The 27902-nt window shown below is 38.2% G+C and overlaps 1 protein-coding gene across 3 annotated transcripts in view; it reads right to left on the bottom strand.

Moving 5' to 3' along the window:
• Window positions 1–3259: 3259 nt before the first annotated feature.
• Window positions 3260–27902, bottom strand: part of TGFBRAP1 (transforming growth factor beta receptor associated protein 1) — a 36852-nt gene continuing 12209 nt past the window's right edge. For 2 of the 3 annotated variants that reach the window (XM_030945023.1, XM_030945032.1), the window contains exons 5-12: window positions 22807–22889; window positions 16490–16831; window positions 15130–15187; window positions 13702–13845; window positions 12595–12741; window positions 11139–11298; window positions 9096–9529; window positions 7060–8479 (exon numbers count right to left, since the gene is read on the bottom strand). In XM_030945023.1, the coding sequence (XP_030800883.1) occupies window positions 8291–8479; window positions 9096–9529; window positions 11139–11298; window positions 12595–12741; window positions 13702–13845; window positions 15130–15187; window positions 16490–16831; window positions 22807–22889 (1557 nt within the window). In that variant the 3' untranslated portion in view covers window positions 7060–8290. Of the gene's footprint in view, window positions 4772–7059; window positions 8480–9095; window positions 9530–11138; window positions 11299–12594; window positions 12742–13701; window positions 13846–15129; window positions 15188–16489; window positions 16832–22806; window positions 22890–27902 lie in introns of those variants that run through there. The other variant, XR_004060588.1, reaches the window with a different exon arrangement.

Raw genomic sequence — 27902 nt, 5'->3', positions numbered from 1 at the left:
TTTGTTTGCAAACCTCTAAAACTTTCTCCTTGCTCAACTCCTGAGCTTTTTCCATTTGAAAATGGTTCTGGTTCATGATTTCATGAGGCCTGGCTTTTGCAGTCAGAGCCCACTTGGTGCTTTTAAGGGCATTTGCTTTGAAGAAAGGCCCTGTCAGGTCTTCTCTTTGGCTGCCTTCAAATCTTGCCATGGCATGGCTTCAATCAAGAAAATCTTCCCCTTTTCCTGTCCACAGGGAGGAAAGTTATCAGCAGAAGTGATTATTTGTATGAAACACTGCACACTCTTGTGATTTGATATCAGGCAGATGGGAAAAGCAAAAGTGTAGGGTATTGAGGCATTGATAATTAACAGCAGCTTAACAAGAGACTCCTCCCTCCTCTGGGATTGAGATTTCTTTGGTTTGTAGTTTTTAGTTTTGACCATCTGTGCTGGTTTTGGATGGGATAGAGCTGATTTTCTTCACAGTGGCTGGTTTGGGGCTGTGTTTTGGGTTTGTGTTGAACACAGGGTTGGCAATATAGAGATGTTTTTGTTATTGGTGAGCAGGGCTTACATAGGGCTGTGTGGGGCTTGGCTGCTGGTTGGGGTTAAACCATGACACCAGCACAGCTGTAAGGCCATTCACATTACAGAACCAGCAACTGTGAGGAGAAGTACTCCTGACACACTGACTGGAGTATCTGGAGGGGATGTACTGAGTGGCTGCTACCCAGAACAAGAGATTTCAGGAAGGTTTTGAAGCAGGAACACTAAAACTTCTGCTTGACAAATCAGCATGTCACAAAAGGCCACAGAGATGCTTTGAAATGAGATATGACAAGTTAAAACCTAAAGATGGATCAAAAAAGGACAGGAATGAAAACCTTCTTTTGCTTTGCAAATACAAATCCCCAGTGAATGACATCTTTTAAAAAAGCAGATACAAATCCATGCTGTACTCCTCCCTCCCCATCTTCAACTGCTTGTGATTCAAGTAGAAAAACCCCTACTTCTGTCACACTCTGGGAGCTTTCTGGCATGACACTGCAGAGTAACCTTGTATGTTAGAGGGACTAAAAGGATTGAAACATCTTTGCATGCCGTCTGTGACTTTCAAACAGATATAAAGAACTTGCGTTTTATTTGAATATACTTCTCCAGGTTAGAGAGGCACAAAGTACATAATCTTGAAGCTGTCACCAGTAACTTGCTAATTTTCAGAAATCCCCTGCTTATTTAGTCTTTCTGTAATATTTGCAAAAAACAACAGAAAAACCAAAACAAACAAAAAAGAAAACAAACAAAAAACCAACCAACCAACCAACCAAAAAACCCAAAAAACCAAACCACAAAACAAACTAAACTATTTATTCAAGACAAATGTACCCTTTTGTCACCTTGGTTTTTTAAGATTTTCTAAGCCTTTTGATGTTGACATTCTTGTAGTGAGCTTTCTCACACACTTGCTGTAAATAACTCATTGTTTTGCATTCCTTTACGGAGGAGGAGTTGATAGACTGTTGGTTTGACCAGTGTCATTGGAGAGGTGTCACTGTCACCCTCCAATCCGCTGTCACTTTTGTAAAACTATAAATACTGGAGTCAGAAATAAAACTTCCCTTTTTTCCTTCACCTTGAGAACAGTGTTGTGTTTGTGTTCTTTCGTGTCCTATAGCGACACCCTTTAGCCTTTTACCTTTCTTTAACAAAGAGTATTTTGGGTGTTTAAACAATACATGCCTCTGGCAAAGACATGCCAAGACACTTGGACCCCTGCCAATCTGGTTTCAAGCTTGTCAGCACTGGTTTAAAACAAGACAAGTAACCTGACACAATATGACCCTGCATCAAGTTGGGCTTGGACAACACCATCTCCAAAGAACCCAACCAGCCTAGATTTTTCTAGAATTTAACTTGCACTGGGATGGTCAGGCCCCAGTCAATGCAAATAACATGTTGACAAGGTGGTCATGGGACAATATCTTCAGGGGATTATTGGCAATTATAGGCATTGGTAATGATGCTCATGACTGCTATTGGATTTTGAGACACTGCAATCAGCCTTGTTATCTACTGAAAACCTGCCATGTGTTCAGCCATCAGCCCTCTTCTGGCAGCCCTGGCCTCTGACCCCATGCTGTCCTGTAGCTACAGTTGTTGCAGTGAACTGGACCTTTGGGACTCATTTCTGCCTAAATTCAGCTATACTCTATTGATTACTTGTCTTGGAAGGGGTTGCCATCTGGATGATTAGCATGAACCATTTTCTAACCACTGTCTAGAGGCAAAACTAGCTGAAATCCCACAGGGCTGGAGTCACAACTGGGTTTGGGGCTTAATGCTTTCTGAGTTACCTTTCTATGGATGGATGGATGGATGGATGGATGGATGGATGGATGGATGGATGGATGGGGCAATGCAAACCAGGGCTCTCCAGAGTGTATTTCCTGCTGGCTGAGCTAATAAAATCATGCTTGTTGTGTTAGTTGTTCATTCCTTCCAGCATCATGCTACACTCAATATTTGTATCCCTAACACCCTCTGTAAGAGCACCCTGAGCACCCACCAACGTTCCCACAGCCTTCACTTCAGCCAAAGGAACAAACTTTACCTGATAGGGCTGTAGAAACCTTGCCAAGGGATCACAGACCTGAACTTCAAAACAAGAGCCCTTCCCTGAAACTCTGACTGTTGGATTTTAGCCCCTCTGGATCCCCAGTTAAGCTGTGCACACAACCTGCCCTCAGCATCCAGGGGATGCCTGCAGCCTTGCCAGTGCCTGCACTGCCTGGCAGAGTGGGGCTGGAGAGCAGCTGAACTAGGTCACACCTGCATGCCCCTGAACACTCCTTTTCTGCACTTCTCCTTTGCATTCCTCTCTCAGTCCCCTTAGAGATCATACCAGCTTCCTTGGCTTACCACAGACTCTTTACCAGCCCTCACCACCCATCCTTTCCTGGGGCTTCCTTGTCCTACAGTGCCACTGTGGTGGCGCTGGGCAGCAGCTGGTCCTTTGGGCCTGAAGCCAGGGCCATTAGTCCTGAGCAGGGAGGAGGAAGATGAGGAACACCAATACCTCTGCCTTCTGCAGAGTATGTAAGCACCAGCCTCACTTCCACGTGTCAGGGATCTGGCCCCTCCGTCAGTGACCCTGATGAATCCTCTATTCATCAATAGATAATCTCCCTTCACGTGGACACTCACATTCCAGGGTTTATGTATCTATGAATCCGTGACAAATGTAATTAAAAGATTTTATTTTATTAAAAATTGACATATTTATACATTTGTACATTCTACATACTGCTGTGTATGTTCACCAATATAACCACTAAGTCCAAAAGCCTTAATGGTACAAACTTCCATCTGAACAAATTTACTGCAGGGGAACTTCAATTTAGAAATCAATCATACATTACAGAATGTTATTAACTTTTCTTCTTTTTCCTTACAAAGTAGCAGCACATTTAACTACCAGTGTTCACAAGGCATAAGCCCCAAAGTGTTGTACAGCAAGAGAAAAATTAATTAGCTAATACAGGCAATAGGAAGAGAGCTCACAATGAAAATGTATTAGCTGCTGCCTGTTATGAACAGCAGGATGTTAATAAAACACTTAGAGCCATGCTGAATAGAGACTGCAGCAAACCAGGAAGAGTTATAAAATAAAAAATTACTTCTTGATAGAACTGTATAAAACAAAATATTTTTAATGTCATTCAGGATGGGAGTCCTGTGAAGAACTGATGTCGTTATAAAGACTCAGCAGTCAGGATAATGCTTGTGTGTTTAAACAAGTAATAAAGTTCTCAGAAAACATACTCACACTCAATCCCTACCACCACCTTTCCACAGCTCACATCAGTAGGGCTTCATGTGGCTGAGTAATGAAGTGACATTTTACTGAAGACAGATCTGCTCAGGAGTCCCCCAGACCTCTCAAGATTTGTACCCATGTCAGTTAAGTGCTACAAGAGTGACATTAATCAGGTAACAAAGGCTGGAAAGTTTCTGGAGACTGGGAGCAAGGGGAGCAAAGAGAGAAATTCTCACTGCAACATGGACTCCTGTGCAACCTGAGCCACCTCGGGATGGGCTGCCTGAACAAGTCAGCTCATAGGTATCTCTGGTGTGCCCTGTGTAACAAACCCCAAAGGCTCCTTTTCCCCTGCCTTTGACAATATTACAAGAATACTGATCTCAATGTGACAACTTATCCACTAAAACAAAAAAAATGAAGATGTAACTGAACTCTCTCATGAATATACAGGCATGAATATAATTTTGAGCAGAATGCCAGATTCTGAGCAATTTTTTTTGATTAGGATTTTTCCTCTTATTGACTGAAAGAGAGAAAAACTGCATATGATGACATACACACATCATAGGTAATTTTTACATGAGGAAGTGTGGAGATATGAAAGTGTAGAGGAAAGTTTAACAAGTGCTTTCTGTATGTACCATCGTCTGCAGCAGTGAATGCCCGAAAAAAAGGTCAGAGCTGCAATATTTCAGTAACTGGAGGTTCCATGTTAGACCAACATGTCTTGATATCTGCAGAGGCATCAGTGTGAGAGAGTAATCTCATTTATTATGTCCTGAATCACAGACACAATGTCACATTAAAAAAAATCTGCACTACTGTTTCGGTTTTGACACGAAGTTGGAGGAGACTCATTGGAAAAAGTGAGGGAGATGAATTTCAAATAATTTAGCAACAGCTAAATTAAGGATAAATATTCTGGCAGAATCTCCACTCTCCAAGGGCAGGTCTTAGACTCCACATTCCCTAGTTGGAGATAAAAAGATCACATCAAGCCTTGTTTCTAAACTAGAAGAATGGTCAGAGAAATATTCCTCTTTCCTGCCTCTCCTCCTCCACATATGCATTCAGCAACTAATACCCAAATCTGGTTCCTTCCCTACTCACTCCCTCTGTGCTGCTGCAGCCATAACTTACCAGAGTAGCAATGCTGGCCCAGCATTTCAGGTACATAAACCAAGAATCACCAAACCAACAGTGCCAAAACAAAAGAAGGATCGAACTCAGGTTCCTCAGGATGAAGCTCTCTTACCCAAGGGGTGTTCAGCTGTCCCACTTAATGAAATTTGAATGCAGAACTTTCATAAATTTCCTGGTGACAAAGCCCAGAGCACCACCCAGCACTCTGATGTGGGCTGACATCTCTTCTAGTTGGGAATATTCCCAGTTGCTCACGTGCTGGACACACACAGGAAGAGCACTGCCCACCTGCCCTGCTGAGCTCTTGCTCTACCTCAGCCTCCCACTGGCTTTCTTTGCTTTTTCCTTTAGTTATTGTGGGATTTCCACATTAATGCATTCAAATAAGTTCTAGTATAAAATTTAACAAAGCAACAGGGAACAATGTATCAATTTTTCCAGTCCACATTTTTGGGGGACCGGGTTTCAAAGAACTAGATGCCTCCAATTTAAGTATCAATCCCATTTTTGATTGCAGAAATACTGGCTTCCATTATTCTGATTTCTGTATTTGTTCTGTATGTACAATTATTGGTTTTGCTGCATTTTAGCCAAAGTACATATCTGCAAAAAGATACTGACTATTAATAAAGGGTTATTTAATCTTGTATAGACATACTTTTTCTTGCAATAGCAACTGAGAACTTTCCTGAGGTCTGGAATGATATGATTTTTATTCCATTGCAGCAGTAGTTCATTACTAAGTGGGTAAAATTACTCTAAATCATGGAGAAGGGTCTGTTTTAGTACCTCCTTAATAAACAGAAAAAAAGAGCATACTCAGGATGCTGGAAGCAAAAGAAAGTATTTCTTTAGAAATGCATGCTAGTGTTCACAAAAGGGTCTTTGTAAAAATCACTTCCACTCTTATCAGCAAGTATTTTGAGGACAGGGGACTACAAACTTTTGTATAGCATTAGTGCCAGTTGTATACACAATGTTCAAAAGCCATGACTACAAGATAGAGACTCTGCTTGTACCAGTGCCACAGCAGAATCACTCATGCCAGAATTGAGTCAGAAATGCCCACACTTGACTTCTTTTGAAGTGCCTCTCACTAAATGTGACTTGCATGTCTTAGTACAAAGCACTACAAAATTCCTTACTCGGGCTTTCAAAAATAAATAAAATTCAGCACAACGGTTATACTTTCCTAATTTCAAAATTAGGAGAAGATTCAAAGGTTTTTTGCTTTAAAGCAAAGTACTCCACACCTCGAGTACAGCTCTGGGACCCACAATACAAGAAAGATGTTGAACTGTTGGAAGGAGTCAAGAGTAAGGCCTCAGTGATGATCACAGGGCTGGAGCATCTCTCCTATGAACACAGGCTGAGAGCTGGGGCTGTTCAGCCTGGAGAGAAGCTCTTGGAAGACCTTACAGCACCTTCCAGAACCTGAAGGGAGACACCAAGGGAGCTGAGGAGGGACTTTGTACAGATGCATGTAGTGATAGGGCAAAGGGGAATGGCCTTAAGCTGAAGGAGGGCAAATTTAGATCAGATATCAGGAAGAAATTCTTTACTGTGAGGGTGGCGGGGCTCAGGCACAGGCTGCTCAGGGAAGTTGTGGACAACCCATCCTTGGAAGTGTGCAAGGCCAGGCTGGATGAGGCTTTGAAGAACCTGGTCTAGTGGAAGGTATCCCTGCCTATGGAATAGATCTTTAAGGTCCCTTTCACCCCAAACTAGTGCCTGTTTCTGTGAGAAGAGATGGATATCCTCTTCCCCTGGGTGAGGTCTGGCTGCCCCTTCTTGGAGGCTGCACTGCACACAGAAAGCAGCTTCCTGAGCCAGCCTTTCTGTACAAGGAGGCTGCGTCAGGACAACACTGAGGCCCATGGTGTGACTCTGGGCATCCTGTGTGGGGCCAGGACCTAGACTCCATGATCCCATTGCATCCCTTCCAACTCAGCTTATTCTGTGATTCTAGAAAGAACCAAGCAGATGCTCCATTTTGCTGAAAGCCTCCACTGCTTTGGAATTCTGAAACAGGGAGAAGCCATTCCAACTCAGCTGCATGGGGGTCAGTAAGCCTGGTATTTATTAGAGCTTTACAGAATTCAAAGAAATGCTTTCAGTTTGCAGTACTTAAGTTTATTTAAAGTTGTCATTTTTTAACCTCTCTTGGGGGAAGCTACATCTCTTAAATCAAATTCTTTAAAATGGTTAAATAGCAATGTGAATACATATGAGGGCAGTTAAGTAAGGGGTTTGTGTTATTTGAAAAATTTTAGTTCACAGAATATTTAGTAGAATATAAAAAACCCAGTACCCCTGTAGTGCACTTTTGTAGATTTTTTACAATTTTATACCTTCTCTCTGTGGTTTTGATTGCACAAAGTCATCCATAAGCACTAAAACCTATTTTTGTGGAGTTCCAACCTGCCTAAGTTATGTTATAGCAAACACTTAGCACATCATCTGTACATTTATGTATCAGCTACATCTTAATCCTCCAAAGAAATGCTAGAATGATAAGATCAATTTATTCAACTGTATGTACAGCATATTTGCATATTAATAAATAAATCAGTATTAAAGTCAGGGCCTCTTTCCCCATATAAAAGTGACTACAGTCTGACCAGACAAACTTACTTTCTTTTTTCTTCCAAGCTCACCTGTGTGATTGAGGTTATTGGTTTCCACTCAGTACATTATAGTAACTGCAGGAGCAGAAACCTAACAGAACAGTGCTTACATTTAAATTCCATATAGAAGATGGATGGGAAGGAGGTACTAAAAAGTGCACCAAAAGCCAACATTTTGTAGAGCAAAAAAATTGAAGTTGAGAATGTGATCCTGTGGAAGATAATCCAGCCCAAAAGAAGACATGCTGCAGCAAGCACTAAAATCGATGCACATCTCCATCTTCATAGTAAGCTGCACGATGCCAATCTTGTCCCATCACTCTTCAAGAATTCCAACTCCAACAAATGCCATCTTCCCCTCCACAAATTTATCAACACCACAGTCTGTGTAAAGTGACAATTCTTAAAATGACTGTTTGCCTTCACTCAGTAACATTCATCCTCATTGTGAAGAAAAGGCTCCTTTTCTTTTAAGTGTTTACTCCTATTCACAGAAGAGCCCATATTTGCACCTCTCCATGTGTGGTAGTGAATTTTCTTTTCTATCTACATTCATTAGAAATCAAAAAGATAAGTAGCAGTATTTTATATTTACTGGAAGTCTTCCCATTAACCCAAAAACTAGCTGTCCACCTTGATTTATACTTAAAGTAGCTGCACTTTTTTCTTTCCAGCCCACTTTCAATGGGGTATAAGTCATGGGAACTGTAGGAATATTTCAAGTCTGATTGCTGGAGCTGGGAGAATGAGGAGTCACATTGGAATTGAGATGTCTGTTTGCAGCACAGTGCGTGTGGGCCATGCTCCCATTGGGGTATCTTACAAACACAGGCTCACAGAAAGGATTTTGGCACACCTGACAAACCTTTTTGTCTGAAAGAAGAATCGGGGCTCCTTTTTGTTTAACCTAAAAGAGAAGGGGGGAAAAATTCCAAATGTGAATGTAGCAAGAAAGGAAGGGAAATGATGGAGCATAATTGCAACTATACCAAATGGATAAAACAAAAACAATTTGAAGAATCTGCTATAAACTCTACACAACATTGTCCTAGCTAGAAGAAAGCTTCACAACTGAATTTACCATTAACAAAATCTATGAACAAGCTTCAATTAATACTAAGCGCTGGAGAATTTTTTTAAACAAACTTTGACAGATGACACTGTAAAAAATTGAACTGGAAATTCTGACAATCCCTCCTAGTGAAAGAAATGTTAACTGACACTTGTTAAAGTTTCTGCAAGAACTTTGTTAATCTGCAAATCCCAGACTCACTTCATATTCATCCCAGAAGCTCACCAAGGTTATTCCTATTTCAAGGGCCCTAGTTACCTTTTTGTTTTACAGAGAAAACATACAATTAATTTTGAATCTAGTAGTCACGGCAAAAAAAAACCTGATAAATGCCAAAGACATGAAGACAGTTTTTGTATTAATTCTTCAAACTGATTTTGATTACTGTATATCAAAGGACTCAACCGTAAAGCTTCAAATGCATTTATTTAAAAACACCCCAGTAACCTACCTTCTCATGCTTGTAGATTAAGTTTTCAGCTTGTGCTAACCCAAGTGCCACCTGAGTCATTCTTTTTGTGTGAATGCTTTGTCTCACTGCTCCAGCCAGGAATGGAGAGAGGAGCTGCACTGACCAGCTGTCAGGCACCACCTGCAAAACCAGACCTGCATCGAATTCCGCAGCATGGTTATTCAGGAGATCCACGGCGGCCATGACGAGCGTGCAGTCCGAGGTGCCCGGGGTTAAATACACGGACAGCAGCAGGTGGAACAGCCTCCGCCTGTACTGCAAGTCTCTGCTCTCAGAGTTCCACATGCAGTACTCTTCAGCAGCATGGAAGTCCTTTAACTCATGGACAAGGATATGCAAAGCCTTCTCGTGTTCTTCTAGTTTCCCATATAAAATTGCACTTTCCATATGAAGGTCTGTGCCCTGGATTTTGTCTGTTAAATGAGAAACAAGGCAATATTTGCTCAGTGGAGGAGACAACTGCTCCCTCTCCCAGCCAGTGCAACTGTAGAGAAGGCAGATGTTTGTAAGCACAGGAATGCTCAGATGTATGGAAACATCTCTAACAAAAGAACACCACAAAATATGGGACAAAGAAATTAATATATGATCAACCACAGTCATTGACACCTTTTCAATTCTAGCAGACACTACTGTAAGATGAAGCTGCAATATTTTTAACCTCTGCTTCTCCCACTATTATAGGAGGTCACAGAATAAACTCCATAAAAGACAATAAAAATCCAATAGTACTTCCCATTAAGAAAAGGACACTACAAACCCTTAATCCAGTTTAAAGTTGAAGTGTCAGCAATAGGCAGTAAGAATAGTAAGTTCATCTGGCATTTCAAAATAAAGTAGAAAATAATCTAATTATTGTAAAAGTGATAAAGATTTGGCATAGGCCTATGCATGGAAAATACAACGTGTAAAATGCATGGAAATACAATGTTTTTCTCACCAAAATGTTTTGGTTATCAGGAAGGAACAGACAAGCTTGCACTGATCTCACCTTCATGTAATGTAAGAATTGTCATGTAAGAAATCTTTTATTTTGAAGCACATGGATTTCAAGAGAATAATCCATTTTGTAACTCTTGCCTGGAAAAAACAGTTTAAAAACTGACTAAAAGACAAAAAAACCCAAGAGTTTCAATGACTGTGCTCCATTTATACGGTATCCATCACATAACATTTTGCTGCCTGAAAAGGCAAGGAAACATTAAACTTTGGTAAATTATTTTAGTTGCTACTCCAATAAATGTTGCATTTTTTATTTCCACTTACACTGGATTTTTTCCCACTGAATTCCAAAAAATCATTCCACATCTTTCAGTTCAATAACAAGTCACTTCTCTTTCATCCACTATTCCATCATTCTTCAGCCATAATCCTCCATACCACAGAAGATTTAAACACTTGGCTTGCTTAATTGCACTGTATGTTTGCATTCCAGTGGATGAAACATTGAAGATTACCAAATAAGCATTGACCAAGGAAAATATTTAGCTCAACTGCTGCTTGCCTTATACCAACAGTAACATGTAAGTTGCACTTTTCACCTTAAAAGGTGCTCATATTTTTATTTAACATGAACCCCAGAGCGAGTTTCAGGGTTATGGGTAACAAGCCCTTGGCAATTAGATTCCTTAAAGTTTCACTTCCACTCACTAGAAGCAGACCTCTTAAAAAATAAAGTTGCAGGTCTTTCATTTGCAAAAGGTTGTCATGTCAAGTCATGCAAAAGTTCCATGATCATTTATAAGAAGGTGACTATTAAGAAAATTGTATGCAGATATTTGTTCTGGCCAATTGGCATTTTGTCTCTGGTGCAGTGGCAAACATACCATTGGAGCTAGGAGACCAAGGACAACACCACACACATGCTTTCTAAATTAACCTGTGTTTGTTAGAAATACAGCCTATCAAACAAAAACACAGAGAAACTTTAGATCTTTTAATTTTCTAACCTTGAAAGGACTATTATTTTGTGTCCAGCTGGGAATCACAGACAGCATTTATAACAGATAACATGCAACCTACCTAAAATAAAGCGAATTCTATAAAGATCAGATTTCTGAAGCAGACTGCGAAGTTTCAACAGCAGCTCAGTTGTTTCTGTACAATTATCTGTGGTCACAGATTTTAGCTGAAGTATTGCCTCCAAGTACAAGACAGCTAGATGAGTATGGTACTTCTCTTTCTACAGATGAATAGAACAATGTTAGCTCAGTTTACAAATCTCTTGGCCCCAGCAATAAGAGTGATGAATTACATACATACTTAATTACATACAAACGTGTTTTAACTTATTTAATTTGAATTAATCACAAAGGTTTTTGTCCATACAGACAGGTAACTTAATTCAGAGCAGCCTCACAAACTACACTGTAAATACAGGATTCCTCATATTCAGATATGTTCTTTGACCTTTTCTATTTATGCAATAAAATCTAACAAAGCCACCAGAGACAGAAAAGCACTGTGAAGGCACAGTGCTTTTTCTGTTATCCACAATCCAATATTCATCCAAATAAGATGATGAGTTGATGGTTTTAAACATTCTCACTAAATCATTCATTCACAAATAATCTAGTAATTTTTAAAGACCAAACTGATTTATAATCCAGCATTTACTAGCAGGTAGATTTAATTGTAAAGTATTTTCACAAATATTTTACAAGGCACTATGTTTAACTCAAAAAGTTTGTTTGGAAACATCCATGACATCAGAGACAAGTACATTCATCAGTCATGGTGTAACAAACCTGCAACACCAGTAAGGGAAAACCACTGATCTGATGTGCATTTAAAGAATGTGAATTAATGCACTGACCATCAGCTCTGCAGAGTTCACCTCCTTGCTTTATTTCCGGGTTAAAGAACCTCTCCTGTGCTTAAAATGTTTCATAGCCAAATACAACATTTGGCTGCTTTTGTATTGAGCTAAAGCTCCCAAAAGTGTAATACACTGTCACTTAGGACTTGTGAATGCATCTTTTGAGCACTCAAAATCAAGAGTGGTTTGGAATTCTAGTAAGGCGTGCATGGTTTATTTTGATGCTCAAAGCTCTCTAGAACAACAGAATAAAACATTCTCACTTGTAAAAACTGAATCAGCAATTTTAATATATTGCTGCCACAGTGCAGTAGGATCAACCTGTTGCTGATCATTTTCTATGATCTTACCAGAAGAAGATTTGAGCTCCATCAAGTGAGTGAAATAGGAAAGTATGCAACAACCAGACGTAACCCCTTAAGTCTGAGGGGACATAAGCAATTGTTTTGCTATCACAAGCACTGCAAAATTCAAAATAATGAAGGTATCCACTCCTCATCTTTTACTTTAATCTTAAAAACACTCCTACACTACTCTGAGTACACTTGAAAGACTTCATATTACACCTATTTCTTCCGGACATTGCCTATTTTCAGCCTTGTTGATCATAATCTGCAATCTGAATCCTATGCCTACTTTTACCATTCTCACAGAACTCACCTGTATTTTTCTTTCCAGTACTAGATGTTCTAGATATTTGACACGTGCTTTAGGATATTTGTTAAGGCAACTAATGATATCATCTGGATTAATGTTGTTTTTCTCCTGTTCTTCCAAGGGCCTTTTAGTGAAAATCTGTACACCAACCTAGAAAGAGTTTATTGCATTTAGGAACTCAATGGCAACTATTTTATTAAATAAATATTTAAAAGAAAAAAGGAATAGCACTATTGTTAATACATTATTCAGGAAGATAAACACAAAACCTTGCTCAGCACCACAGGATTACACTACCCTGTGTTTATCTTGACCTCACTCACTCCTATCTGCATACCTCAATTTGTAGCGTATACACTGTCCAGCCTATAAACCTTGGCTTGGGCACAACTTCCACAAAAAATACTGAATGGATTTGCACAACAGAACAAGAGACTTCAGCCTTTGCAGCAGGATAGCTCAAATTAGAGACCAGAATGTTCTAAGCCTTTTCACATGTGATGATATACACAGAGCAAGAGACTTCAGTAATTACCAAACCAAAAGCTTAGAAATGTGCCACTGCACAAAATAGCTATGCTTAAATTAATATAAATCAGGGAGTGACAAGTTCCAACAGCACAGACTGTCTGATACAGCACCAAACATCACACTTTTTTTTTATTTTGGCAGATGAAGTTAATACTTCTAGCAATGAAATCTTGTCTTGAATGGAGGCTATTTATTCCATGTCCTGGTGTACTCAGATGCCATCCATCCTCTTTAAAATAAGAGGCAGCAGCAACAGCTAATCTGCCAGATGATTTATTTATTTTAAGATTCAAAAATTATCTTACTTAATATGAAGAAAATCAAAGACATGCTGTATTTTTCATGCCCTAAACTTTATTTTCAGAATAAAAAGAGGCAATTATCACTAGCACTTGCTAATAGAGGGACTTGGATGAATTGAGAAACTTGCACGTTTTCTTCTGATGATCACTGTTTAACTGGCATTAAACATTCTGCACAAGGTCCAATCAGCTATCAAGAAAAACCAACATTAAGGAAAACCCAAACACCACTGCAGGAAAATACTGATATTCTGTTAAAAGTGTATCAATCACAAACCTCTTCATTTTTTTGTAAAATCCATTCAGAGTACTTCCACACTAGCTCTTGGTCTGAGCAGAATGTAAGGAAGTCTACTATGTAGTCATAGAGATCTGAACGTGTAGAATCTTGAATGTCTCCATCAACTATTTTCACCCATAACTGCAACAAAAACACACAGATTAAAGTGCTTAAAACATGCACCAGCTCTTCCGCTCAAAATTTATGTCAGCTATTAAAAGACTTAGTCCAAGACTTGTGGAATTAGAAAGAGTTGACAAGAACACCAATTGCAAGGAACATTGCTGGTCACTCACTTTCGCCATCACGCCCTTCTCTTGCATCTGGCACATTCACCCAACTCAGACCTCATATCATGTGGGCTCTCATTCTGAGAGTGACTAAAGGAGGTACACTAATCACAAAGAAAGCTTTTATCAAAAGTCCTTTTCTCCAACACATGGTATATTTCTCATGTGTTCTGCGTGTGCAAGATGAAAAGCAAATGATACAAACAATTTAGAAGAAAAACTGGTGTTCTGCTTTTCTTTTGTTTTGACTGAAGAACTACAAGTACCAGGTGATATTATTTTTATATACATTTTAATTGGAATTAAATGTACTACACCTAGCAGACCAGTTTACCAATAAACCTTGTTTTTTGCAGCACCAAAATTCTTCCAAGATTTCTTGCACATGACAGATGTGTTTTTGTTGCCCTTACCTGTTTTCTTTTCAGGCCATTCTTATTATATAACTGACCTGAATGCATTTGATTGGATTACAGTGTTTAATGTGCTCAAAAAGCTGCACAATAAGGCAAACTTAATATACTGGATATTGTCTGAGACACATCAAGTACATTCTAATTTCTCTAGATGGAGTTTTTCAGATAGGAAGAACAGAATTATTTAATCTGCAGTGTACAGGCCACAGATAGAAGGTCCCCAAAGGGATTACTAACCCATCTGAAACCCACAGATCTTGCAGAATGTGTTCACTCTTCCTCACCAGGTAAGCAAATAAACCCTCAGTTGCTGTCAGTGTCTGCCATGAGAATACAATGCTGTTTTGCTGCATGTATACAAATCAATCAGCACAGGGCATGCTGCTTGAGTCCCATAAATATATTTAAAAGTGATTGCTTGATTGTTTTAGCACTTTTGTCCATCTTTTATGAGTATAAACATATGCTCTGGTATGTACAGTTTTGCTTTAACAAGACCATACAAGCATCTAAGTAGCTGTTAACTTCAGTAAGCTCTTCAGACTTTTCACATCTAGCATATTAATATATTCAAGGAAGTCTTAGCATAAGTTTCAAGTTTCTTATAAACACACACCACAACTTTTCAAACAGATAAATTACGACCTTGGATTTTTATCTCAGAGATAAAACAGTATTTTGGAACGGTTTTCAGGTGACACTAAAAGCTTTATTCTAACCTGAAGTGCTGCAGCATCCTGACCATTGTAGTGATACAGGAGACCAAGTGCAAAATACCTGTAAAGAAAGAGAAGATAATATTAAAATTGCTAGAACATTATGGACTGATTAGCACAGAGTACCACAAATAATGGCTTACAATGACATGTACATGGCCTTGTCTACACTTCAACAAGTCTCTCTAGGCTGTTTATATGAATCAAAAGAGAGAAGTTCTGCCCTAAAACTGTCTCCATCACTCCTGTCCCCAAGACAGTTTGTAGTTACCAGATCCAACTTATATCAAGTATGTGCCCAATTAGAGATGCTTCCCATGCCGTTCTGTCAATTTTATGTACAGACATTACACACACCTCCAAGAACTATTCCTCCAATAGTTCATCAGCTGTCATTAAATCATATTTTATTATGTGTTTATTTAAAACTCTGTTTTACTGTCAGAAACAGTTTTCTTTACTGTGGTATGGAGTCAGGTCAGGCAAAGAAGAGCTTTGTACAGTGCAAATTCATTCAATGAATAAATGAATGCATGAATTCATTCAATTCATACTTGCAAAGGTATGCCTTGCAAACAACACTTACCAAAAGGTTTTAACAAAACACCTGAAATAAATGAAATCACCCCAAATATAACCACAATTAAAGACTCTTCCTCACCACTATAGTTGCTACTACTGCACCAGACAGTTTAAAGCTAAAGAAATGAAAACCAAAATAGACATACTACATAAGGCTGGAGTTTGCATTATACACATTTACTATCTAACGTTTCCTGCTTAATGATTAATTCTCTGGCTGCTGGCATTTCTGGTTTGAAGTCATTTGCAGTCATCTTAAGGAACCTCTTTCTGGTCAATCAGTGAAATATAGAAAGTTTGCAATTCAGAAGTAAGAGCTCTTTCCCTGAACAAGCAACTACAATTTTAAAGCCACTAACTGGTTAAAAGCTTTTACCTAAGGTAGTGCATGCTTTAGGGCATCTTTTCATTCTGTCTGTGTACAACTACTGCAGCCATTCCACTCTTCCATTATCTCAAGGGCAAACATTTAACTTTTTTCTCCCAAACTTGTACCAGTTCTTTATTTTTGTGTTGGATACAGAAACTTTCACGTAGAATTCTGCATTTACCAGGGTAAGACAATGCATTTCCTTTACCTTAGACTGTCAAGTAATAGCTTTTCACCAACATTTTTAAATGCTAACAATGTTAATTCACACTGAGTTGTCTTTTGGACAAGTGTAAGCACAGGAACTACAAGTGCTTAAGCATATTGTTCATATTGTTCAATAAGCCAAGAGCATCTAAGGCAATTTTCCCTCTGGTCTAGAAGGTGCAATTATAAAAAAAATCCACTTACTTTTTGTGTTTTTCCAGCCAGGCAGCACTATCTGTTAAAAGACAGAAGTTCTCTGAAACTAGGAGATCCAGCAGGCTCTCATGATTTGCCTCTGCATACAGTTTGAGTAAAGCAGTGTCAATATCCTCCTTGTAGCCATTTGCAACCTCAGTGCTGCGGACTTCATTCAAGTAACTCATGAGGAATCGTTTGCATTTTGTCATCTTCTCCTGGTCCCCTTGGGTCAGCTGGTTCAGGTCGGCGTACTCGTGCAGAGGGGGATGAGACCGGATAAATGAAGAGGAAGTAGGCAACAGGAAGGGGTACAGAGAGATCAGCTCCCGGACATCAAGCTGGCCGCTTCTGCAATTACAGTGTCAAACTAGATGAAGCAAAAAGAAAGAAAAAGTATACATAGGCACAAAAAAAAAGTGTGCTCACATATGCTTAGTCAGGACACTAGCATGTAGGCAGTTTCTGGAATAGTGTGGGTTTGCTTTCTGGAGGGGCCCCCTTTGGAGGTTTTCTCCCAAATTTGCCCTAAACCAGGACAAAAATGCCCTAGGTTGACGTTATGAGGCTTGCATCCCCAGTTGTCTCTTCTGTTTATGCTATATATTATGTTCTGTGCCTTCAAGACTGGCTCTGAAAAGCAAAGTTTTGTTTTGCTATCAGCCTGCTCACTCCCCCACTGTCAGCGGGACACAGACAGCACAGTACATAGTGCTGCTTTTGCTTTTTGCTCTTGCTTTTGCTCCTGATTTAGCTTGTTAGTTAGTTTAGCTAGGCAGTCCGAATTTTCTTCTTCCTCCTCCAGACACTGAAAGCCCTGAGAATTCAGAGACTGGCCAGCCTTTTGCTTTTAAGCTTCCACAGCTGTTCTCTGGCACATACAAAATCAGCTGAACAGCCCTACAGAAGTCCTAGGACTACCCTAGACTTCATCCATACATTATGGGAGCTAGTCTTCTGTTGGCAAAAAAAAAAAAAGCAAAAGTGAACCCTTTCAGGTAAGCCACAAAGACTTTGTCAGTGTAATTCTGGAGACAACAGCAGCTTCCTGTACAAAACTAAAGCTTTCAGAACATGTGTATGCATGATGAAAACATTTTCCCCAATCCTGAAAAGCACCAGATTCCCCACTTGGCTCTCTTCTTACAGAGGTTCTGTAAGCAAACCACGGATACTGATTATGCATCCATTTAACCAGTAAGTCTGTTGAACATGCAGAGGCCTTGGGTGGACATCTATGGGGGCTCCTCTGGAGTGGCTTTTCCACTTCAGGTGTGAAGGACACCCTATACTTCTATTCAGCAGCACGTTGTAACATAGATATGTCACACAAAACATTTTTCTTTCAGCCTAGATTGAAATTCCTCAAGCTTTTAAAGAATGCATGTTATGACAGAAGAATTTTTTTTCCCACACATGGCAAACAATCCCTAATTTTCACTGCTAGAGTGAACTCTCTTTCCAGGCCTTGCTTTAGAAGAACAGCAAGCAAATATCCTGATGTTTTAAAATAAAATATCCTGATATTATGAAATATCAGGATATTTTATAATATTTTATTTCACTGTCAAAGATTTTATTCAGAATTCACGTTTAAAAATTAGCATTACTGAAGTGCAGGAAATATTGTTGCTGGAAAAAAAAATCAAAATTAACTTGACAGTTCTCTAAAAGAAGTCCTGTTTAGTTATTTTGCTGCAAATAGAACTTTTTAAAAATAATTCTTATCTACCTGGTGATCAGCCAACTCAAAGACTTTCTCTTCACAACTTTGATTGGAATGAATTCCAAAAAGAAACAAATGATAACACAGAATTAGAAAAGCAGCAGATTTCTACAGGTAATAAAGTGTGAAAGGTCATCATAAATAGGCTCTTCCCTTCACTACAGGCATGCCCTGCATTGTTCACTTCTTGACAGAGACACAATTCCACAACCATCCAGGAAATATGAACTAGTAGGAGCCATCACCATGACAATCTCCATTTAGAACTTTGCTTTCAAGTTAATACAGTCCCTTGGCTACATAAATCCATACCAGAAGAAGGAAATTCTGGGAGAAAGCAGCAACAGCAAATTTAACAGCAGCATCCTCTCTTCTAGAACCTAGTGACTGCAAAGCACAGGAGTAGCAACACAGACAATAGAGAAGAACCACAACAGACAAAACTGGGGAGCTTTCCCTTGAAGAGAGGTTTGAACAGCAGGTTTTCCCAATTCCTATAGAGAACTCCTACTGCCTAAAGCCCACCTCCACACTAGAAAGACCCACCTTTAACAGAGGGTAAAGCATTCAGGTCTACTTCACAGATTTCTTCAGCTGAAATTTCTTTTAATCCTTCTTTTGGGATTTGGCTTTGAAATTCTTAGATCTACATTATGATAAGAGGCAGAATAACCCAGAAGTAGCAAGTTCTGTCAGTGGCATGACCTGATGGTTCCAAGAATACTTGAGTTTTCAGTAGGAACTTACCACAGTAACAAAACTGCAGTTTTAGCTACTGCAATTACTCTGAAATTTCAAGTCCTGAGATTAAATATATTATATGAGATTCATTACACTAGAAAATGAATCCTATTTGAAGAAAGAGATTTTTTTCCTCTCCAATCTAAATGAATCTTTCCCGATTTGTTTGAGAACAAAAGTCAACTCATAATTTGAATAACACCCACAGGCTGCTCAAAATTTGTGCAGAAAAAAAGGCGTCTTAAGAAATCTAGATAAATTCAAATACAAACATCGATTCCCTTTCTAGCTATGCTGTCAAATATTTGGAGATGGCCCTAAGCTTGAGTTGGAGACTATGACCATTGAAACAAATGATGTTAAAAAATGTTATATTTAATATGCCACTTTTAATAAGTTTCAAAAACATTTTCCAACTTCTACAGTACCTTCTGAGTCCTTTAATCTTACCACCCAAGTTTTCCTAGACAAGGAAGTAGTCATCTACCTTACCTCCGACTTCACAGATTCTGGCCTCAATGATGATCTGTTTCCAAAAGGAGAATCCACTTTAAACTTTAACTAGCCCAGAGCCTGGGCTGTGAATCACCTGTGGTTCTCTCAGCAGGTCTGACTCAAGTTTAGCTGTACAGTTTTGTTCTCCCCACAAGAGTGGCAAGCAGCAATCAAGCAGCCTCCTTAAAAGCACTACATTATCCACAAGCTTCTTCAGAAAAATACCAAATACTAAGCAATGACCCCACCTGCACAAATGGCTAACATTCAGCTCAAGGTTTATGGCCTCTGGGATTTGTGGATGTCTTGTGGATCTTTCCATCACATCTGGACAAAACTCTTTTAGAGCAATTAGAAAGGATCTCATCTCTTTCAAAAGACACATCTGAGCTTTCAGCTTCTAGCATTTCAGGCTGAGCAAAACATAGATCACACAGTAGAACACAAACTCTTGAGACATCAGTGTTGTGAGGCACTTGCCTTTGAGCAATTCTGCATTAATTCTCTTTGGGCTTCATATATATAAACAATGCAATAGGAAGAATCTACAAGTTTTCAGGAAACTTGACCTAAATTCAGACCTTTATATCTACAGGTATCAGAGACGCCAAAGAAACCTACAGTGTTAACTGCTTTGCCTAAATCCCACTGGCTGTATTGGAAGCTTATATTCTTGAATCACATTTAAGATGCAAAACTCATATCATTCCTATTTTTTATTTTTCCAGGTACAAGTACCAGCAATTTTTTTAACCTTTTCAGTGTAGGAGAGACTTATACCTAAATTATCTCTATAGGTTTTCCAAGGTGAGAAATACTGTGCAAAGAGTGAACATTTTTATTTGTTAGAAAGAGTAAAGTTTAGAAAAATTCCAGTATCCAGTGGGTCAGAGGGCAAGCAGTATCTAACCAGTAAACACTGAAGAGAACTGGTTTCCCTATGACAGCTACCAAACATGGTAGCTGTAAGGCATGGAAAATTCAGCAAATGACCTCCTATAAAGCACTGTTTGGTATAACCCTAATGACAGCAACACAAAATAGCATAACTATAAATCACAACTGCAAAACACAATCACAATTCTGTTACTGCTTTATAGCAGAATTTGTCAGACCAAAGAAGCCCTACTGTTACTTTTCACTCAGTTTTAAGGCTAATGAATCCAGCTGAAGAAAATTATCCTCCTTATGTTGAACTATTTGAGTTTCAATAAAGCTACCACATTCTTCCTTTTTGTCAACCTTCTTCAGTATTCAGAAGCATCAGCATTAACTAAGAAGAACGTGGCAAATTATTACTATTAGAAGTTCCAGTCTTTAAGAACTATGAATTTATGCATAAGATAGAACTGTTTCTTGACAAGGTTATCCAAGAAGGGTAATAATGCAAGAAAATGAAGATCTTTAATCCAATATAATTCCCCCTGCTAAACTGTAACTGTCAAATGTTTTCCAAGTAGTGAGACAATCTCACTTCATATTTAGCCAGGAGCAGGCCCACATATCACACCAAGATCTCTGAGGTACTGCTGCTACCCTGTTTCACTGCTTAACACCCTCTTTCCTCAGGTAGGTACCAAGTTTCCCTTTGACATTAAGATTGAAGTGATTTCTAAGACAAGGTTGAAACATTTGCAGAGTAACACACTGGGATGGGAGGAAGTGCTTGCATAGACTGCCACTATCTTTCCCATTTTGCTTGTGAGCATCAGTAAGTTTAAAATGAACAAGATTGATTGAGACTGTATCAGGGCATACGCAACTGTTACTCTAACTCAGTGTACCCACCAGAGCTGAAAATCAAGGAAGCTGATTACCATAGCAAATGTTTTCAGAATCACCAAAATACTCTGCTTAGCTTATGTATGGCTGGACAGAAGAAAAGCACAGAAACTTTTTCTGGCCTTCTTCCCTGAGCAGACATCAGCAATTCATTCATCAGCAAAACTGTTCTTCTCCTTTGGAGTGGCAGCTTTCAGAGGAACGGAACACCCTGGGATGCTGCCTGAGCTGTACAATTTGTGGCTGGACAGCACATTTTCTCATGAAGCATGTTTGTTTCTACAGAGGAGCTCTCTCAATTCTATTCATTAAAGCTTATTTGTCAGATGGACTGATAGTTGGATGGAAGATGCATAAGCAATCCTGGCTCCTTCCACAAGGTGGTAGAACCCCTGAAAGGATACATTTCTCTCTTTTCATTGCTCTTAAAATATTCTTAACTATGCACCACTTGTACTTCTGCTTCAGATACACAACCCAGAGGTCAGACATACAAATGTCTGAAAGATAAGGGTGGAGAAAGACTGCAAGTTTCTTACTAATGACAACAGTTACTAGGTGATAGAGGAAGTGGTTGTGGCCAGAACAAATTGTCTCTGAATGCTGTTCAGCCTTTCCTGTCATTCCCTCATCTTCACTCAGTGTACACTGTTCATCCAAGCCCAGTGTCTCTCATCATACTGGTGAGCAGGAAATAAACTGGCAAAGTCCCTCACCAACAGCAACATTCCTCAAAGCATTTCCATAAATCCAAGGACAACTTTTTTCCTACACTGTAAATATGCTTACGGTATATTGAAAATTGTCTAACCTTAATCCTATTCCATAGACTCTAAACTGATTTAAAGTGAATTTCAGCAGATAACAAGGAGAGTTATTTTATGTGGTCAGCATGCATTCCACTAACTACAGACAGCGCTGCATCACAGAATGAGGCATGGCTAGCAGAAATTAAATTATCAGGTAGAATAAAGATAACAAGCAGCATTTTCTGAATGAAAGTGGAATATCAAGGTCAATTTATAAACAAGTGACTGCTGAAATGGCTAAATTGGCAAGGTTACTACAGACTTCAAGAACAAATCTGTCTTCTGGAAAAGGTCTAGCAGAACAAGTGCTAAAAAATTCACTACCAACATCCTCATAAAAAATAGTGCAATTGTGTCAATAATATTTAAATTGTAAGTAATGTTTAAGTTATACCTTTTGTTAAAAGTATTAAAAAAAAAAACAAAGCAATGTTCATGCTGTAAATCACAGCACAGACTCAGTGATAAAGCCTTGACCTTCATGGGCATAAAGTAAAAAAACTCCATACATACAAATATATATTCAAATATACTCCATACTCAAATTCGTAGTGCTACTGTGTGTTAGCATCCCAAAATAAATCAGTTGCATTAACTCTTCAGCTAAAAAGTTTTTTCAGTGTTACTCTGTTCCTAACCCCAACAAAACCATTTTATTACAGTGAACTCACGCCTACATCAAAAAACATTCAAGGAACTAAGTTTTTCAAACCAAGAACACTAACTCCTTATTTAAAGAAGGTAAATGAATAAATTTCTTGTCACACAATTACCTGAAGAGTTCTTTTGCTTCAAGGAACTGAAGCTGTGCAAACTGTATAAAACCTGCTTGCTGCAGGATTCTTTTGTACATTACCTATAAAAAAGAAGGAGGGGAAAAAAAAAGGTTTATTATATTTGTATTTATGTAGTGCTAGTTACTACTGCAATAGCTACCTGCCAAAAAACACCAAACAAATCATCTTCAGCCACATCTGACAAGTCACAAGCAAAATAAACCTTGATCCTCTACATTTTAAATTATGTACCTGAATATATAGAATCTGCTGCCCAGACTCATTTCTTACACAAATGTGTGTGAACACAACACTGCTCATGAGTACTTATTGAAAGCAAAGTCAAACAGCAAGTTTAAGTTTTCTTGTTCAAACAATGACTTATCTGACATCACATCGACTTGCTGCAAGTTTTTTGAGCTATTTGCAAACATAAAAGCCAATGGTTATCTTTGAAGTTCCCCACAATTCAGTAAGTGCAAAAAATAAAGATGGTCCCACTTGACCACACACTTCCTTCCTGTCTCATCTCTCTGCTGCAAAACAAAAAAACTACTTTAAATGATAGGTGGTTATTAAATCTGAATGGTCAACCAACTACCAATTATAAGGTTAAATGAAATCCTTGTGCTCAGAATATTTCCAACAGCAAAAGAGAAGTACTAAAAGCAAGGAACTTAAACTGTGCTGTGCAGAGCATTCCCATTCGTGACAACAGTGGTACTTTGGCAAATACACCCAGCTACCTTCTCATGTCCTCAATTTTTCCCTTCAGTTTGCTCATGAATACACAGCTTTCTAGTGTTTCACACTGTATATGAAGGCTGGTACTTATATCAGACTTAAAAAAATATTTTCAATAAAAATACCCAGAGAAACTACAATACAATGGGAATATATTCCAGGAAGGAATTGCTGAAGAGCACCAGGCCTCAAGTACAGTGGACTGATACTCTGACTGATGATTTTTCACCCTGATTAAAGGTTATGGATTTACCAACAAAAAAGCTTGGTTTCAGTCCACTTAGTTTGTGCATGCTTTACTTATGGTTTGTCTAATGGAAATATTTAATCTCTGTTGTTAGCAAGTCTCTAAAATGCTTTGTCAGGTTGTGGACCTTTTCTTGCCTCCCCAGTGCATAGGAGAAAAGGGGAAACAGAGTAATGTTATCAGGCACAGTTTTTCAGATAAATGTAACAATATAAAATTAAACAAACAATATTTCATGGCATCTTTATACTAACTAATGCTTTACATTCAATGTAATGATTAAAAATAGAGTTAACTAAAGCTAAAAGAGAATTCAATTAGCTACAAAGTAAAACTTCTTTGGGGGATTGACTCACAAAACACCCAGAATATTTTGGATTTCTGACAGTGTTATTACACCACTACACAGTAACCTGTGAATCAATGAATACCTACCTGGTCACCTTCCTAATGACACCACTGAAGGATTAAATTCTGCAAATATTTGCATCTCATGGCAGCAGAAAAACGTTAAAATCCATCCTGACTTTCCAGGGAAAGACTTCTCACCCCACTGACTAGTATCAAAAGTAGATAGGCTGCCGTTTTTCCCCCCACAAAGCCTGTTTTCAATTTTTGCAATAGAGCGATCACTAAAATTTACATATTTAGTTGATTATGATTTTGTAATAAAGTTTGAATTAATTTCACTGAAAGCACTGCTTGAATTGCAGAGCAATTCTGTACAGCATCTGTACAGCATCTTTTTGACAAAAAGTGGAAGAGTTCATTGATAGTGTAACTATAGGCTGAAGAAACCAGTTTTAAATTTGAACTGATAAAGTGGTATTCACTTTCATTTAAATGTTGACATAGCTTCAATTCTCCCTTAAAGACATGCAACAAAAAATTACAGAATATCTACCAATAGACACTTTCTGAACTTTTTTAAGATGCAATGATGAGATAGGCAGCATCCAGGTAGATTTTTAGCTGACAATATAAACACTAGATATTAAAATGTTCTAGGGTAAAGAATATGAAGGAAAACAGAGCAGATTATGGAAAATCCAATATTCCCTTTCTCACAGATTTTTAAAAATGGCCTAGACCCTACATGTCAAACACAAAGAGTTAAATTCTGTTTATGACAGAAAAAAACCTTCAGTTCTTACAGATAATTTTGTCAGATCTGGAACAGGCTTCTTTTAAAAAGGTACTAAGCTACACCCAGTCAAAATTCAACACATTGTTTAGTCCTTTATAATTTCTGAAGAACCACCATAGGACTTGCAATTCTTTAGGCAAATTCTGCACTGTTGATTAAATTCACATAAAAAACAGGCTACAAAAACATTACAAGTTTTGTATTAATTCATATCTGAAAAAGCAACAGGAAAAAGAAAGATGACTGCTGAAGCCATGATTGCTGTAGTGAAGTCTTAATTCTCTCAACTGCTAAAAAAATCCTTTCTAAAATGGTCAGAATTACCAACTACATTGTCCAAAGGAATTTTTCTAGAAAGTCATTTTATCTTTTGGTCAGATTTGGGTGCAGCTAATATGTTTTTTAAACTAAAAAGAATTAGGAAGGGCAAAAAAAAAAAAGAGAGAGATACCTATGCAAGATGTGTGTCAATCTAACCAAGGTCTTCACTACCATCAACCATGATTTCTGCAAACGTCAGCTGTCCTGAAAAATTAATAAGTAGTATTCAGTTATTTCATGGTAGCATGGTAGAAAGGCCTTTGTATTCTATCAAAAATTATATCCAGCAGAGATATACATCTCCTCGGAGCACTTTTGCTTAGCATTTTTTATCTAGCAGGAATTCCTGATGCTCAAAAACAAAGAAATTTTCATCTGTTATGGCAGAGCTAAATTCGCAGTCTGCGGGAACCACAAGTCAAATAACAGGTTAGAGCTTCTAAGAAGACCTGCTACTTTTCAATAACTAAATATTGACTGTACAAATCATTCTGAGAGTACAGGACTTCACTGCTGCTATTCCACCACCATTCTGCATTACCAGCATATATAGATATATGTTTATGCTGTTATACAGAGGGAGAGCATACCCATGTATGCATGCAGTGACAAAGTACTGAACTGCAGGGAAAAATCCCAATGGCCTCAAGATCTGCCTTACAGTGCCCTGGGTTCAAGTGACACATAAGATGGCAACAGCCATTGAAAACTGCATTATGTGACAAAGAGAACACCGTACTTCACAAACCACACAATAATAATCACTATCATGTATGGATAGATTGTAGTGGCTGGATCAAGTGCCTTAATGCCAACCCTATTAACTCCATCCTACTGCTCGTACAAAATGGCAAAATGAGGCCTCTGAAGGGTCAGCTGCTCAGGATTCAGTAATGCTTGCAAACAGATACCAGAAGATACCTATTAGAAAATACAAATTTTCTAATAGATATGATAGCTATCCGAGGATAGCTCTCAAAAAGCAGTTAGAAATGAGTGCTGTGTGGTCAGTTAAAGTATGTCAAAGAAATATTGCAAAAACGTATTTAAGGTGTGTAATTTGATTGAGGTCCATCAGATTTACATTACACAAGACTACAGCAAAGAAAGACTGATGTGCCTGTAACAAAGCTGTAATGAAAATATCAGGTATAGAGTCCCCTTGGAAAGCAAACTCAACATGTTACATTTCCAGCTATAGACAAGCTCTGAAAAACTGAAGTAATGTCTCAACAACTAGGCCAAGCTGAGTCACTTTAGTAGGAGTCAGTGGGAAACTCCATCAATTCAAGAATTTGATAATTGGTTAATATCAATTTACCAATACAATCCAGAAATAGAACAGCTATTTTGCTGGCAAGAACTATGTTTTCTGGTTTTCAGCTGCAGCATTGAGTTAAAATAAGTGAATACCTTAAAAGCCCACTAAGTTAGAAAGAACTTAAAATATTCTAGGAAACTAATTTCAGGAAGACCAACCCTGCACCCTTAAGATATTTGTGAAAAGAAAGTAACATATTTTAAAAGCTGAAAAATTCTTAATGCAAGAAAACTGAGGAGGAATAAGATTCTACATTTTAGATAATGAACTGTAGTTCATCCAGTGGCAAAACACAGAAAGGCATTCCCACACTAAACATACATGAAATGTAAAGAAATAACTAGAAAATTATAGGTCATCGCACATCGAAGACTGATTAGATTATGTATCCTACCCTCACCGTGAGATTTTTGTTTGCTTCTTTAAACAGATTGGAAGGGAAAAGTAGGAAGTGAAGATGCAAAGCAAAACATGCTGGAAACTGAATTCTGTAGCTGCCTAAATACTTTTAAGCTTCAAGTACTTTCAGGTAGTTAGACCTTCACGAAAGGATGGGAACACTTTTCTCAACGAGCTTTTTAGTTCCAGTAGTCTCCCAACTACTCATTTAAGAGAGGAGTTAAGGATCAAAATGAAAGCTGATACAAGTTTCATTTAATGATTGCCTTTTGGGCCTTGACTGAAACTGAAATGAAAAGGAATTAGAAGCTTCTTGAAATTTAAAAAACAAAAAAGATCCTGACAACCAGAATAGTTTTGAACCATTGCAATCCTGTATCTTCCAGAGTCATGTATACCTTTCTAAACAAACCAAAAGTAACACAACTGTTTTAAAGGCAACAAAATGCTCCAAAGTATATTAAAAAAAGAAAAACCACAGATTTTATACAGTTTACAGATCAAACTTTGCTTTTACAATAAGAAAGAAACTGAGTCAAACATTCATTCAGCTACACCATGAGTAGAGATGTCATGCTGCTTTTTACAAGTCTCTAAATAGGACAAAATACAGTAGAATATGTATGGCAATATAAATCAGGGGTAGAAGGGAATGAGTACAAATCTTTAATCAACACTGTAATCAAAGAGTTTAAGACACAAAAACCTTTAAATCTGAGTTACACAGCAGTACAAGCACTACTTGTAAGAGCTTGGAAGTAAGATGTATTTGCTTAAGATTTCCCATCACCTAACTTTGAAGTTAAGTGCTACTGTGGAGTTTAGTATATGGTGAGAATCTTCAATAAAAAAGTAAAATTTCAAAATTCTAATTTGAACTAAAGAATACATTTTTAAACAGCAATAGCAAATAA

This window comes from Camarhynchus parvulus, chromosome 1, assembly GCF_901933205.1.
Source record: "Camarhynchus parvulus chromosome 1, STF_HiC, whole genome shotgun sequence".
NCBI lineage: Eukaryota > Metazoa > Chordata > Aves > Passeriformes > Thraupidae > Camarhynchus > Camarhynchus parvulus.
The sequence above is the reverse complement of the archived record's forward strand: the minus strand, read 5'-3'. Positions and strand labels throughout refer to the sequence as shown.